This window comes from Salminus brasiliensis, chromosome 10 (assembly GCF_030463535.1).
Source record: "Salminus brasiliensis chromosome 10, fSalBra1.hap2, whole genome shotgun sequence".
Lineage (NCBI taxonomy): Eukaryota > Metazoa > Chordata > Actinopteri > Characiformes > Bryconidae > Salminus > Salminus brasiliensis.
The window spans coordinates 7,424,092-7,438,759 of record NC_132887.1 but is presented as its reverse complement, the minus strand read 5'-3'; the positions used below and the strand labels follow the sequence as shown (position 1 = coordinate 7,438,759).

The following is a 14,668-nucleotide window of genomic DNA, read 5'->3' as shown; positions in this document are numbered from 1 at the left end:
TACTGGTTTTGACACTTCATATAAAAGGTTCATGAAATATAGCCGGTTTATCCTTTTTAGTCAGACAAAGTGTTAAACCCGCAGATGTTACATGTTTAGAGTGTCTGGGGACCTGTCCTCCAAAGTCTTGATTCCCCATTACATTCTTCCCACTCCTTGGCCTGGTAGAGGAGCTGGCACTGGTCAGAGAACATGTGGGCTTCAGAAATGCTTGCCTCACCTCTTTTCTCACTCTCTGATGTCTTTACCTGTGGCTGCATCTCTGTTTTATTGTTTCCTCTCTCTCTCTCCTGATGATGGCCCATCTTCCCTGTCCCAGCACTCTCCTCCAGCGCTCTCCCGCTGGCCGTGCCTCACGTCCAGCCACCCGTGCCAGCAGCAGACACATCTGATGATGTTTATGATGGATGGTCTCTTGTTTATGACTGCCTGACAAACAAACAGGAGTGGCAGTGAAAGGTGGTCCGGCCTCAGCGTCCTCATACCTGTCACAGCCTCTCTCTGTGCACTGTCAGAGTATTTAGAGTACATGATAAACACGGTTCGAGAAAAGCGAGAGAGAGCCAGGACATAGGAGTGAAGATGAATCGGATTCGGATTCCAGCTGAATGAACTTGATGACTTCCAGGGAGTCTGAAATCCAAGCACAGGCTTTGTTTAAAGTCTTTATTTGTGTAAACTTTGCTATTATTGACACGGAGGATACTGTAGTGGAAAACTGGAGCGCCCTCACTCTGTCTCTGGCCTCTCACCCATCTTCGATTCCACCGGCCTTGTCCAGGCCGCAGACTAATGTTTGCAGGGCCTTCTTGTGATAGTTTATCAACAGGTCAGCTCAGTGGAACCCTCGAACAAGCTAAAGTAAATAGTTGTGCTTTTACTCAACGTAGAATTTAAACATTTTATAGCGCCGGATTCAAACACGACTGTGACTTGATTAAGTGCATGCCTTAAAGGATGCTAAAAAGCAGGCTGAAGTCTTTTGTTCTGTGTGTCTAAATCCATTTTAAGGGCTTTTCCGTGACAGAAGTTTGGGCTGATGTAGGACACATGGATGTCCCGATCAAGGTTTTAACCCCCCGATCCGATCCAAGTCACTTAATGCTGACTGTCGGCTGATATTGCTCTGATCTTTGTGTTTCTGTAAATAATACAGCTCCAGATCTTGGGTAGGATGTGCTAATACTAAACAGTAAACAGCAGTAAAATCACTGTACTTTTAGTAATAGCTTCTATAATCGGACTAATTCTGATTTACTGTCTTTCGGAGCGACTTTTTAAACAACTGTTTTAAACTCTAGTGTTTAATATCGTACAGTCCAGTCTGACTGACCTACCTGACCATTCAGCTCCAAGTTACTTTACAATTCAACAGTCTGATCACTTAGTGTATGTGCATTAGCATTAGCATTAGCCTCCTCCTTGGTTCCGGATGCACCATTCAGAGCTGGTTTAGAACCAGCAAAATAAGCGTGGGTCTCTCGCTGGTAGAACAGAGCATTTCCACCATAGTCTGGTTTCCAACCAGGCTTCATTCCAGAGTAAAGATGGGATGGGAGGAACATTAGATCTTCCCAAATAGAGAGAATTGTTTAAGAAGTCCAAAATCTCTACAACCAAACTGGGTGGATTTTTTTTTTTTGGCCAGTACAAAGAAAAACAGCAGAAAACAGACTAGCATTTTCTGGAAGAGTGAAGAGATTTAACTAACACACTCTTTACCTGCTGCTCTGCGAGCCATTTGCTGTTGCTGCGTCACAGTTACAGCAAGACTCTGAGCTAACGCTGAGCTAAAGTTTTCCTCTTCCCCAAACTTTCCGTTCCACCTTAAATAATGCAGCTGTTCTACTCTGCTGTTGAAATGTACGCAGTGTAACTGTGGAGCCACAGTGATAAGTAAGCAGAAGACTGGCAGAGCATGTGCGTCCTACTTGTGTTAAGGTTAATATATGCATGTGTGTGTGTTTTTGTGTGTGCATGCCATAGGTTGGAAGAGCAGGTAAAGGTGTTTCTGGATGACCCTGACCCTGATGGAACATTGGACCTTGGGCCGGACATGAGAAAAATCCACCACTGCTTTTCTCTGCTGAAGGTAAAACTCTCTTACCATGGCGTTCTGTCTCACCATTTGTCCTCAAGCTCTGCCATTGCTGTCCAAGGTTAGGACAGCAGTCCACTGCCTGTTTGCATGCATAAAGACATCCATTCAAACGATGAAAGCTGATGTCTTATCTGTGATACATTTAGAGACTTTGAGGCTGAGATCTGCTAAGAATTTGGGATCTGCTGATGGAAGTGCCCTGTTGATAGAGGTCAATGGAGAATGGCAAGACTGGTTAGAGCTGACAGAAACAGAGCGTCCAACTTGAGACAGATGTGCAACAACAACCGAAGAACACGTTGGGTTTCACTTCTGTCAGCCAAGAACAGAAAGCTGAGGCTGCAGCGGCTCTGCACAGAATCTCAGAATCTCAGAATCTCTTTATTTCACCAAGTATGTTACCCATACAAGGAATTTGTCTTGGTGAGAGCAACACGTATGACAAGTAACAAAGAAACACAGAACACAGTCTTAAACTAAAGGAAACACAAGACTCACTCACACAAGACTCAGAATTTGGGAGCAACAGCATGAAGCCTGTTTGAGTATTGTTGCTGACCATGTGCGTCCTTTCATGACAGTTTACCCATCCTCTAACGGCTTCTAATGCAACACGGCAAAAGTCGTCTCAGACTGGTTTCATGAACATGATGATGAGTTCAGTCTTCTTCAGTGGCGGTTCTTCCCAGTCACCAGATCTGAATACAGTAGATCTGCTTTGGGATGTGGTATAACGGGAGCTTCACAGCATTAAAGTGCTCCTGAAAAATCTGCAGTAGTTGTGTGACGTAATCATGTCAATCTGGACCAGAACGTTTCCATCATCTGGCAGAATGCGTGCCATGAAGAACTGAGGCTGCTTCAAGAGCATACAAACATGCATAAAAAGAGGAAGCGTGCTGCCTTTAGTGTTGTATGCTTTAATATAGCTATGCCAGTTCTTGTCCTTGCTTCTGGTAAGGTTCCCTCATCGGAATCCTGAGGCCTTCACACTTTGGACATCCACTGACCGCCTGCTAACACAGCTCCCTTTTCTGATGGTATTCTCTCTGACACATGAACCACAATGACTGTGCTGTGTTGATTGGCCTATTTTGCGGATCTCACGGTTGCCTGAAATCCTGTCTTGCAACAAAAACCACTGACTGTCCGGTTGGGATGTTCTGTACAGGCAGAAAAACTGGACTTCGTTGATGGTCTGACCGCAGCAACATTACAGTCTACACACTCTAGTGCTTGTGTATTATTTACTACACCAGTTAGAAAGTGGGAGTTAAATGTTTCGGACACACCGTCCAATCTGGCATTTCCCGAAGCTCAACAATGGTCAGCCAGTTATTTATCCTAGTTTCACAATGGTGAAGAATTTGGCTTCTGCCATGCTTGAGGTCAGTGTTCCAGCTCTACTGTGGCTAAGATGTGTGTGTCTCACTGATGGTTGCGTTGGAATCTGGCATTTTTCGTGCCGTCTTGGCAGGGGAAGGTTTTATCTTTTCTCTGCTTTGCATCTTGTTTGTACTTTTACTCTATTTCTCTCTCTCTCTCTCTCTCTCTCTCTCTCTCTCTCTCTCTCTCTCTCTCTCTCTCTCTCTCTTCACTTTGTCTTCATGTTTCCACTTACCCCCTGGCTGCACCTTCGGAGTGCCTCGCTTTGCTGCCTGTGAAGATAGAGCTGCTGCTCTTCTTCCAGTAGCCAACCACACTCAGCTCAAGTCCTCCCACTCTCACTATTGACTTCAAAACTCACCTTCTTAATTCAGGCACATTGAGTCATTGCATTGGTCTTGTTTGCTCCATTTTTTTCCATTTAAAATGCTGTGTGTTTGTTATAGCTATAGACATGCAATCAATGCTTTCAGTAAGTCATAATTTTATGGTGTGAATTCAGTGTTCATATGAACCAGATCATGAAATCAATATGATTAGAGATCAAAGAAGTTTACAGTTTTTAGTTCCAGTGTTCAGTGAGGGCAATGAACACTATGGTTCTATTCTACCCAATTACATTAAATCATATATATAGTTACATATATATGTGTGTGTGTGTGTGTGTGTGTGTGTGTGTGTGTGTGTGTGTGTGTGTGTGTGTGCATATTTATGATCTAATCATTGGGTAGAATGTGCACCCTAACATTTGTTACTTCACTGCTTCACTGTAACAAGAATCCACAAGCTGTATAAATATTTTTACCCCATTTCTGGTTTAAACCCTGTAGATGCTACTGTACACTGTGTAAGTGATGAATTAACCAATAGGAATATTATAAATTACTTGGATTAAGCTCTTATTTTAAGAACATTTTGCCAAGTCACCATTTTTGAGATACACGTTTTTCATTGGAGGGTGATTCTAAATATATAATCTCAATATCTCATACCTTTTTTACGTCTACCCTTCTTATAATCTAGATGTTGAATTATTTATTTATTCAATAATCGCTCTTTGGGTGCAATAATTTCTCTTTGTTCCCCCCCAATGTGCCACATGTGACGCAAATGACAATAGTCTCTTTGAATCCTTAAATCCTTAAATATGTAATTGCGTAAAGCTCTTCTCTATAGTCTATTTTGTACAGCTTTTAGGTTCTTGTTACAGTGAAGGCTCTCAAATAGAATGGAAGCTTTTCGAGTTGTTTGATCAACAGGCTTTCAATGTGCAATGTCCAACGTATTCGGCTAAACCCATGTTTCCGACTGTGGCGCTCTCTATGGACAGAAGTGTTGGGACACAATAAAAATATTAAAAAGTTGATCCTGCTCTTGTTGGAGTAACTTACTCTACTGTTCATGGAAGGCTTTCTGCTAGATTTTGGTGCATTGCTGGGAAGATTTGGTTGCATTCAGCAACAAGTGAAGTGGGGATGTTTGATGATCACCATCTACCTCATCCCCAACTCCCAACTCATCCCAGGAGTATTGGATGGAGCACTATCCATCATTCCAGAGAACAGTTCCACTGCTCCACAGCTCAGTGCTGGGGGACTTTATAGCCCTCTAGCCCACGCCTTGTATATTAACATGGTGCCAACAGGTTTGTGTTTATCTGTTCCAGAGAGTCCTATTCTACTGGCAGTACTTCTCTACAGGGGCTAAACAAGCTGAGTGTATTCATTTGCACATCTGTGTCAGCAATGAGTGCAACTTAAACTAACTGAATGCATTCATTAAAAGGGGCGTCCACAAACATTTGGGCATGTAGTGTATATTTATAAAAATGGTTAAAAGTGTGTGTTCCAAACATTCAGTCAACGGCCCATTTGTAAACTGTGTTTGTAAATAGAAGTACTTGTTAATACAGATTTCCATTTCAGTGTAAATGTAATTCATTACATAAGTAACTATATAATTATATTTTAATTACATTAAATATAATAACAAAATGAGAGTAACAGCTGTAAAATTCTAAGCGTAAATGTAAGTTAGGAATGCATTCCGATATGTGAGTTGCTGGCAGTGAGCTGCATGTTTGCACACCCACTGAATCTCTAATTAACCCTACAATTGGCCCTAGCCTGAGTTTGCCCAACCACACTGCGTCCCCTCCACAGGCTAAATTGGACTTGTCTGCTTTCACTACTGACCAAGGACAAGTCATATTTTGTCCAAGCAGTTTCCATTTTTGACGGAAAACTAAAAACAGGTGGTCTAAGTTGAGATTATCTAAGTTTATATATCCTCTGTCACAGCCAAGCCTAGTTATTATCTAAATGTGTTTGTACAGACCATGTGGAAATTCTACAGGATTAGGCCTCTATGCACTGTGGAACATGTATGCAGACATAGGGGATCTGGCACAGGCTCTAGTCCATCTGTGTCTAGCCTACCACTGCTGTTCTGTTTTTTCTTATTCTTGCACGCAACATGAAGCCTATATATGCATGTAGCACATGCTTGCAGTATGATCACCGTAAGAACAGCAAACCAAAATCCCGGTCTACCTGCCTACTAAGGGTGTAAGGATCTCAACAGCCCTTGCTCTCTTCCAAGGGACTCTTACACAAGATTGGGCGTTTCATAAAACCAATTGAGTAAATCAAAATAAATTCTTGGAGCAAATTTTTGGAGTTAATTTTGTTAGAGGAGAGCACATCAGGAAGTATGAAATCAGGCCTGAGAGGAAGATGCCAATACATGGACTGTTAATTATTGGCACATGCCTCAGATGTCAACCTAGGGTGAAAGGCTGAAGCTGAATAGTGGATGGCTTCTACAACAGGATAATGATCCAAAATCTACCCCAAAATCCACCTTGAACTTTTTGAAGAGACACAAACTGAAGCTTTTTTTAGTCCCTTGACCTAAAAGTAAAGGAAATGAGCAAATAGACCTTAAACATGATGAATGCAAGATGACTCAAGAGTATCTCAGAACTAGAGGCCTTCTGCAAAGAACCAGAAGACTTTCAGCTGCTGGAAAAAGAGTTTGCAAGCTGTCAAAGCAGGTCTTACTAAGTACTGATTCTGTAAGGTGTCCACACTTTTGCACAGGCCAGTTTAAGTCTGTAATTAATTGTGAATTGGGCTGCAGGTGAACAGTCAGTTCTTAAAGGTGATGTGTTGTTAAAAGCAGGTCAAATGGGCAAGTAGAAGAATCAGAGCCACTCTGACAAGAACCAAGTTATGATGGCTAGATGACTGGACTTGGTCAGAACCTCTCCGAAGCAACAGGCAGGTCTTGTGGGATTTCTCCGGTATGCAGTGGCCAGTACCCACCAAAAGTGGTCCAAAAAAGGCGACCGGTTCAAGGGCACCTAAGACTCATTGATGCAATCCATGGAGGCCCCACCTCACAACTTACAGGACTTATAGGATCTGCTGCCAACATCTAGGCAGGTGGTGATTGTATAATGGCTGATCAGTGTACACCTAGCAGAACTATACAATAGGTGAACGCTAGGTGTACACTGATCAGCCATAATACAATCACCACCTGCCTAACATGACGCCATAACAGATCTAACCATTTAAGGCATGGGCTGAGGTATCCGAAACCAAGATGTTGGCAGCAGATCCTATAAGTCCTGTAAGTTGTGAGGTGGGGCCTCCATGGATTGCATTAATGAGTCTTAGGTGCCCTTGAACCGGTCGCCTTTTTTGGACCAATTTTGGTGGGTACTGGCCACTGCATACCAGAGAAATCCCACAAGACCTGCCTGTTGCTTTGGAGAGGCAACAAGCAAATTTGCATATTCTTTCAGTTTGACAGATTTCAGTCTGACTAAGCTGAGACACATTTGACTACTATTTTACTGAGTGTAAAATCTATGTGTCTAAAATCTAATCAGGGTACAATCCAGAGACTAGCCACATGAAGTGACCAGGTATAAACGGGGTCTTAGTGTATGTGCATCCGCGATTCTTTTTGACCACAAAAAAAGGTTTAAGTGCTAATTGGTTCTCTATTGTTTGCAGGCGAGAGTGCGGGAGAAGCCATGCCTTCAGAACGGGACAGATACCAACAATCCTTTCTCATTACCGGACAGGCAGGACAGCCAAACCGACAAAGAGCTGCTGAAACTGAAGGACATGCTAACTCAGCGCGACAATGAGATCAGTATCCTTTGTTTAGTTTTTGTAATGTCATCCCATCATATACACTAGCTTACTGCTTATTTCACTGTGTAATGAACCTTAGAGGGCTGTCAGTATTGACTAATGTCCAAACTGCCACAAACATTTATTGGTCAGCTGTTGGTCAACACACACAGCTATTTTTGATTCAGTAAGAGCTTAAAGTTGGCAACAGTAAAGAATAAGAAAAAGCTCAAAATAATAACAAGGCCAGAAGAGGACTTTGCTACTTCTTCTGCTGTAAAAGTATTATGGGATGTCGGCCTTTCATGTAAGAATAATGAATGGAATATAGGAAGCAGTTTCATGAATTGAAACCATGAATTATAAACTATAACATGGTGAGATTTATGCGTAAATAATCGGGTTACATGAAATTCCAACATTACGTCTCTTTACTGTCAAGCGTTCTTCTACCTAGTTAACCATAATTGTGCTTGTTTAAGGGTGATGTTTCACATTTTTGGGGTTTGAGGGAAATTAGCAGTTTAACCACGTCGTCTTGTGTCATTACGTCTGACGAAGCGGGGTGGAAAATGTGGACGGCGACTTGATCATATATTGGTACAAATTTATATCCAGAGTAAACATTAGACTCTTGTGCTGAGGTTCTGGATTTGTGTGTTTTGGATGCCGAGAGGTAATCTGAAGTTGGTCTTTCTCTAGAAGGGCCTCATCGAGTGTCCTCATATGTCACGCTAGCAGTCACACACATCTGCATCAGTCTCCTCCTTTAACTAAGCATCTGACAACTTCCAATATTGAGCAATCAGGAGGGTCCATTGAGTCACATGATAAAGACACTGGTATACTTATTTATACTTATAGGCTTGCATCCAGGTGGCAGTTAAACATAGTCTAAACATAGTCAGAAAAAATAAAAAGGGGCTAATTTTGCCTCTTATCAAACAAGTCATAAACATTTTAGCAGTATGTTCCAATAAGAGCTGAAGGGCTCCTTAAAGCTCTGTTCCCATTACAAATATTGAGGGCTTTTCATTGCAGCAATATTAGCTGGCATGTCACCAGTGTACAGGAAAGATTAACTGGCCTCCATGAAGAATCCAAACGTATTGGCAGGGCTTAAATCTTCAGTTCAGACTACCATCTCCCCTTGAGGAGGGATATACTGTACTAGCCTCTCAAAGACATTCACCCACCTGGCCTTCAGTAGCAGGGGAGATGAATTTACTATCTTTGCCTCATGGGTTTAACGGAGAATGTCTTGTTTTCCACTGAAAGCAAATGTAGTTTCTGAGAAGCCTTCACAAACCACAGCGAACAGCTTGTGTTGGGGATCACAGGGCAAAGTACCAGTAAATTAGATGCCTCATACCTTGCGGTTGTCAGGTGCAGTTTATTGATGCAGTCCAGGTGCAAGCATATTCACCTCATGACATTGTTTGTTTGTTTTTTTAAGCTGTAATTTAAAGGTCCTGAAACAGATCAGAATGTTCCAGTTTTCTTACATTTCATTACTGTCAAGACCTTGTATCTCCATTTTTGCCTTTTTGATTTTTTGACATGATGTGAATCTGTTCTTTATATTGTGTAAAAATGTCATGACTCAGGGGCTCAGAGCGGCTCAGCGGTCTAATGCACTACCACCATGGCCCGGGTGTAGCCAGTTCAAATTCTGAGCCATGCTGCTTTGCCATCACAATTGGCCGTGCTCTCTCCAAGTGGGTAGATGGCGCTCTCTCAACTGATCAATCTTAAAGCGATGTTGGCCAACACCAATGTCTGTTAGCTGGTGCGTTGTAGCTGGGTACCCAACTCTTTTCTCTGAGTGTGCCTGCTGCCCGAAAAGATGCAGTGGTTGTCTTATGCATGTACCAGAGGAGACACAAGTCCTTACCTTCTTAGTGTCGGGATGGTGGTTGGTGTGGTGCAACGGATAACACCACTACCTGCCACTGAGCTCACCGCTCTCCCACACCATGTGGGAGACTGGGGTTTGATTCTCAGTCTGGGTGACTATTCTGCACTACGCCAATAAGAGGCCTTGGGCAAGACTCCTAACACTACATTGGCCCTCCTCTGTAATACGAGTAACCTTGTAAGTCGCTCTGGATAAGAGCGTCTGCTAAATGCTGTAAATGTAAAATGTAAATGTAATGGGAGTTACGAATGGGTGGATTCATTGGCAGTACAATAATGGCAAATAAAAAACTACCCATGAGGAATGGACCAATCAAAATGCAACAAAATGACTTGGATTCAAATCTTTTACATTCACTTCTGTTTATTTTTTGGAGATACAAGATTTTTGCATGACATCAGTTATTTTTAATGTATGTAAGGTATTTATCTTGGTGTTGTTTACTGAGTTGCTCAGAGGTTGTAGACACCTACTCATGTTCTTTACATCCGGATTCCTTCGGAAAGGCTATAGGTGCAAGTGGTTTAGTGTCAAATGCAGCAGATCATGTGGAAATGGTGGGCAGTGGGGGGCTCTGTAGGCTCTGTAATGTGCATAAGTGACAGCACCATCTAGAAAATGCTGTAGTAGTTACCATTACACTATTTAACCAGAATGTAAGCATGTAAGCAGCTTGAGGTTCTGCAACGATACTTAGAGCTTAATGTGTTAATAGTACGGAAGTGTTATGTTAAATGTTACTAATTAAATTATAAAAGACTAAATTACAGCTTTTTTAAATAATATACTGTAGCATGGATATATTCAGAAAGCAAGGTTCATAAATCTGTGTAAAAATAATGTGTTTTCTCAGTTAAAGGAATATTTTGGTGAAGAATCTAATTACCACAGTGTATCACTAACCCCAGTATGCAGTCTATCATCCAAGAAAGGTTTGATATTTGGTGTGTGCATCTTTAGTTTACAATGGGAGATAAAAGGCTAAGATTGCTAACAGACACTGGAATTGACCTGCCACCAATCTCAAAAAATACACACACAAATCTTAATTTATTAACTGTAAAAATGTACAGTTAAGAAGCAACACAGACATTTTTAGACTAATTTAGTGAACAGCGTGGCTAGACCTTAGTTAAACTTTTGGCTGTGTTTATGGAAATGAGATCCAGTCCAGTGTGAATTAGCAATGTTAGCCTAAAGAAGAACTAAAGAAGAACACCTCTGATAACAAACATGTCTTGGCTGATTGACTGTGTCTGGGCTAAGTGATAAATCATGTTCATTAGAGTTTTCACTGAACTGTTTCTTTAAAGACTCACTAATGTTGGAACGCTGATATTAGGACAGACTAATATTAGAATAAATACAGGGTTTGGGTAAGGGTGCCCAGACGTTTTGCACAGTACTGTATTTATGAAATGGAGCTTGCCTGCCTTTAACCAATGAAAAGAAACCACATGGTAGAGACATCCTCAAACCAACATCTAACAACAGCAGGCATCACAGCCACAGGACCGCAGAGCTAGTAGAATAGGTCTTTGATATGCAGCTGGTCATCAATTGTCCATTTGTTATTGGGGTATCAGTAATTTCCACCTACTGCAGAAATCAAACAGAGCAAACAGGTCACTGAGAAACTTTAGAGGTGGACACAAGTTCTGATGGGGTACTTATCTAGCTCCTCAAAAGCAGACAGAAAACGTTGGTCTATACACTCTAAGCAAAATGTTCTAAATAGTACTGAAAAGGGGTTCTTAGGTTCTGTGTAGAACCATCTACAAGTGGTTTTGGAGAACCGTTTAACCGGGCAAAGAACCGTTTAAGCACTCAAGTGGCTCTTTGATTTGTCATGAATCTATATAGAACAATTCCCTTTACTGGAGAGCTTCTGAAAAACATTTGAAGAGCCTTAATTTCCTATACACTATATTGACAAAAGTATTGGGACACTGGCCCATTCATTGTTTCTTCTGGGAAAAATGGGTATTAAAAAGAGTTGATCCTGCTTATGTTGGAGTAACTGTCTCTACTGTCCAGGGAAGACAGATTTTGGAACATTGCTATGAGGATTTGATTGCATTGATCAACAAGACCATTAGCAAGGTCAGGATATCAGGCGATCACCATTCCACCTCATCCCCAACTCACCCCAAAAATATTGGATAGAGCACCTTTATTCGAGAAAACACATAGCCACTGCTCCACAGCTCAATGCTGGGGTGCTCCATACCTCTCTAGCCCACGCATGGTATTATGTCTATCTGCTACAGAGTCCTATTCTCTTCTCTACAAGGACTAGACAAGCTAATATGTGTGCATTTGCACATCTGTATCAGCTAAATGCATTCATTAGATGGGGTGTCCACAAATATTTGGACATATAGTGTCTGGTGCAGTCAAATGCTCCTTGCTTTCTGTAGCTTCAGAATCTGGTCTGCACTAGAGAGACTTTAATTTAAAAAAAAATGCTGACCTAAAAATATTGAGCCATTTATCTTAATGTTCAGGACATCTTTCAGACATGGGGGGAATTACGAGTTTGTCTTTGCTGACCAGCATTATTTTAAGGGCAGCTAAACTATATGTCTTAGTGTACCACATGGTAAAATAAGAAAAGAATGTAGCAACCATAAAACAAGCAGTTCCTCTTAGAATCATGATTAAGTGCCTCATTTTATGGTTTAAAGATAAAAAAGTTGGACAGTTACAGAGAGTTGAAGAGTTCTTCTTTGCTGTGGAGGCCTGAGCCTGTCAGATTCCATGGTTCCATGTACGACCATCCATGATCTCTCAGTGTTTTACAAAACCTGCTAACCTTATAAACATGTTGAGCACCATTCTTAACTCAAGCCGGTCAGGTATACTAGTGAGCATGCTGAAGAAGGAGAAGAAGAAGGTTCAAGAAGCCAATGATCGAATAGCAAACTCCTCCAATGGAGACGGTGCTTCAAATAGCTCGTCCACCAGCTCTCTTGGTGAGAAAAGGTTGACGGATGAAACGTCAGAGAACTTCACACAAGCCCAGCATCTAACGACCAGACAAAGAGGTGGGTGACCAAACACACACAGACAGACTTAATCTCAGCCTTGAATTACTTAATTCCTTAAATGAAGCCCTCTGAATCTCAGTTATGATTATCTGAGGGCCTAAAAACACATTTGGGAGGGTTTTAAATGAGATTGACTGATATTGGGGAAATCATTCTTTTGTTCCTACTTGAACAGACTGTTCTTTGGTCTCCACATCTATCCTCCTAATGCTTCTTCAACAGTTTGAGCCACAGATTTCACCTTAATAAGAATACATGTTCTGTGATCTTAATGAATTATTAAGGGGACCGTATTCTACACTTCTCAGGTGTTTTCTCATCGGTTTTAGTGACCATCCAGCTTTTTTTAATCCCTGAGAATAGACCCTTTACACACTGTGATGCCACTAAGAGAAAATAAGCGACAAAGCAGGTAAAATCACATGCGATCAGCCTGCTGGGCTTTATAAAACATGGCAGGAAGGCGCTTTACACATCGTCTCGAATCAATTATTTTTATTTATTTATTTTTTTTTCATTTACACCAAAATGAGAATGGCTTGAAATAGTATAATACCTTGCAATACTAATGAACAAATTCATTTGCCAGAGGTGTCTGAGACACGTCATCATGGTCAGATGCTAAAGCTATGTTCTCGTCCTCATTGACGTTCTGCTCTTTATCCTGGCTGTTCAAAGGCGTGTGGACGCTCTGGAACAAACAGTTTCTCTTATCTTGGGCTCTTTTTTTCAAGAGAAACTGCGGGGTACAACACCACCTCCAGAGTGTGAATTGACCCTATACATGATGCTTTTCATCAATTGTGCTACCTTGTCAAAACATGCAACCATAGGGTAATAAAAGTAAGCTCAGATTGTATAATGCACCAGAGAAAACAGAGAAAAACAGTCGTTTTTCAGTCGTTACTGGTTACTTTTCCTGCCCTGCGATGTGCTCAATCCAGCCTGAAGCCACAGGTAAACTGAGGCAAACCTTCAGTTCCCTGTACTGATACAAATTGTGTTTCCCACAGCATACAAGGAAAAGGACCGTTGAAGCAATGCTGCTGTCTGTTCTGGATTACGCTGCTGTGATCTATAGATATGCATCTACTACTCTTAAATCATTAGATTCTATGTACCACCCTGTTCTCTAAAGATTCCCTACAGGTGACCCCTATAACACCCATCACTGTACACTGTATGAGAAGACTGTCTGTCATCTCTATCTGTACTTTGAGAAACACATTAGCTTCTCCATATCTGTAAAGCGCTCACTGGTCTGTACCGTATATCAATGCTCAATGTAAATAATAGAAATGATAATCACTCACCAGTGATGGGATCACCCTTCAGGTACTGAGGGTTTGCTTTCAGCTACACCAGAAAGCTGGATTTCACTCCAGGACACTCTAAAGCTCAGCTCGCTCTGCCAATTTAAACTTTTTTTAATGTTGATTTTTTATTGATTAGCTTTGTCTTTGGAATGTTTAATTCTTTTTTTGCATTTATTTAATATTAATATCAACAATATTTGCACAATTCCTTAATTTGACTGTTTTTTTTTATTAATTTGATATATTCTTACATTTTACGTTTTTATTTCTTCTTTCTTTCTTTTTTCAATCCCTGCTGTCTGCATAACTTACACATGCGTCACCCTCAATGTCTTCCTGAGTTTAAGTAAAGTAAAAAGGTTGAAATCATTGAAATGTGGAACACCGTAAATATATACATAGATATGTGGTTCTTTCAAAAGGCTGGATTGGTATATTTTTCCTCCCCACAGCCAGAAAGAACCGTCTTCCATCAGTAACTCTGAAGACTGTCTGCAGGAACTCCACTCTGCATCACTTTAGTGTGAATGTAGGGCTGCTGACTGCTGAGGGCTGTGTGGGAGGTCATATGTAAATGTGTTGGTTGGGACAGTGCTTTTGATGCAGCAGTTTTGCAGCGTAGTTTGCATATATGGATAGACTGGATGGATAATAGCATGCTTTAAGGTGGTGAAGGTGACCTTCCGGGGCCAAGCCAACTTCTCTAACTTTTAGGCAGGCCACAACTTCCCCCTTATGTTAATGTTGCT

General features: G+C 41.3%; 1 protein-coding gene across 2 annotated transcripts in view; it reads left to right on the top strand.

The window, feature by feature from the left end:
- Positions 1-14,668, top strand: part of kif6 (kinesin family member 6) — a 103,127-nt gene that overhangs the window by 33,849 nt on the left and 54,610 nt on the right. For both annotated transcript variants that reach the window (XM_072690276.1, XM_072690275.1), the window contains exons 11-13: positions 1,987-2,092; positions 7,513-7,654; positions 12,412-12,600. In XM_072690276.1, coding sequence (XP_072546377.1) covers positions 1,987-2,092; positions 7,513-7,654; positions 12,412-12,600 — 437 coding nt within the window. The remainder of the gene's footprint in view (positions 1-1,986; positions 2,093-7,512; positions 7,655-12,411; positions 12,601-14,668) is intronic.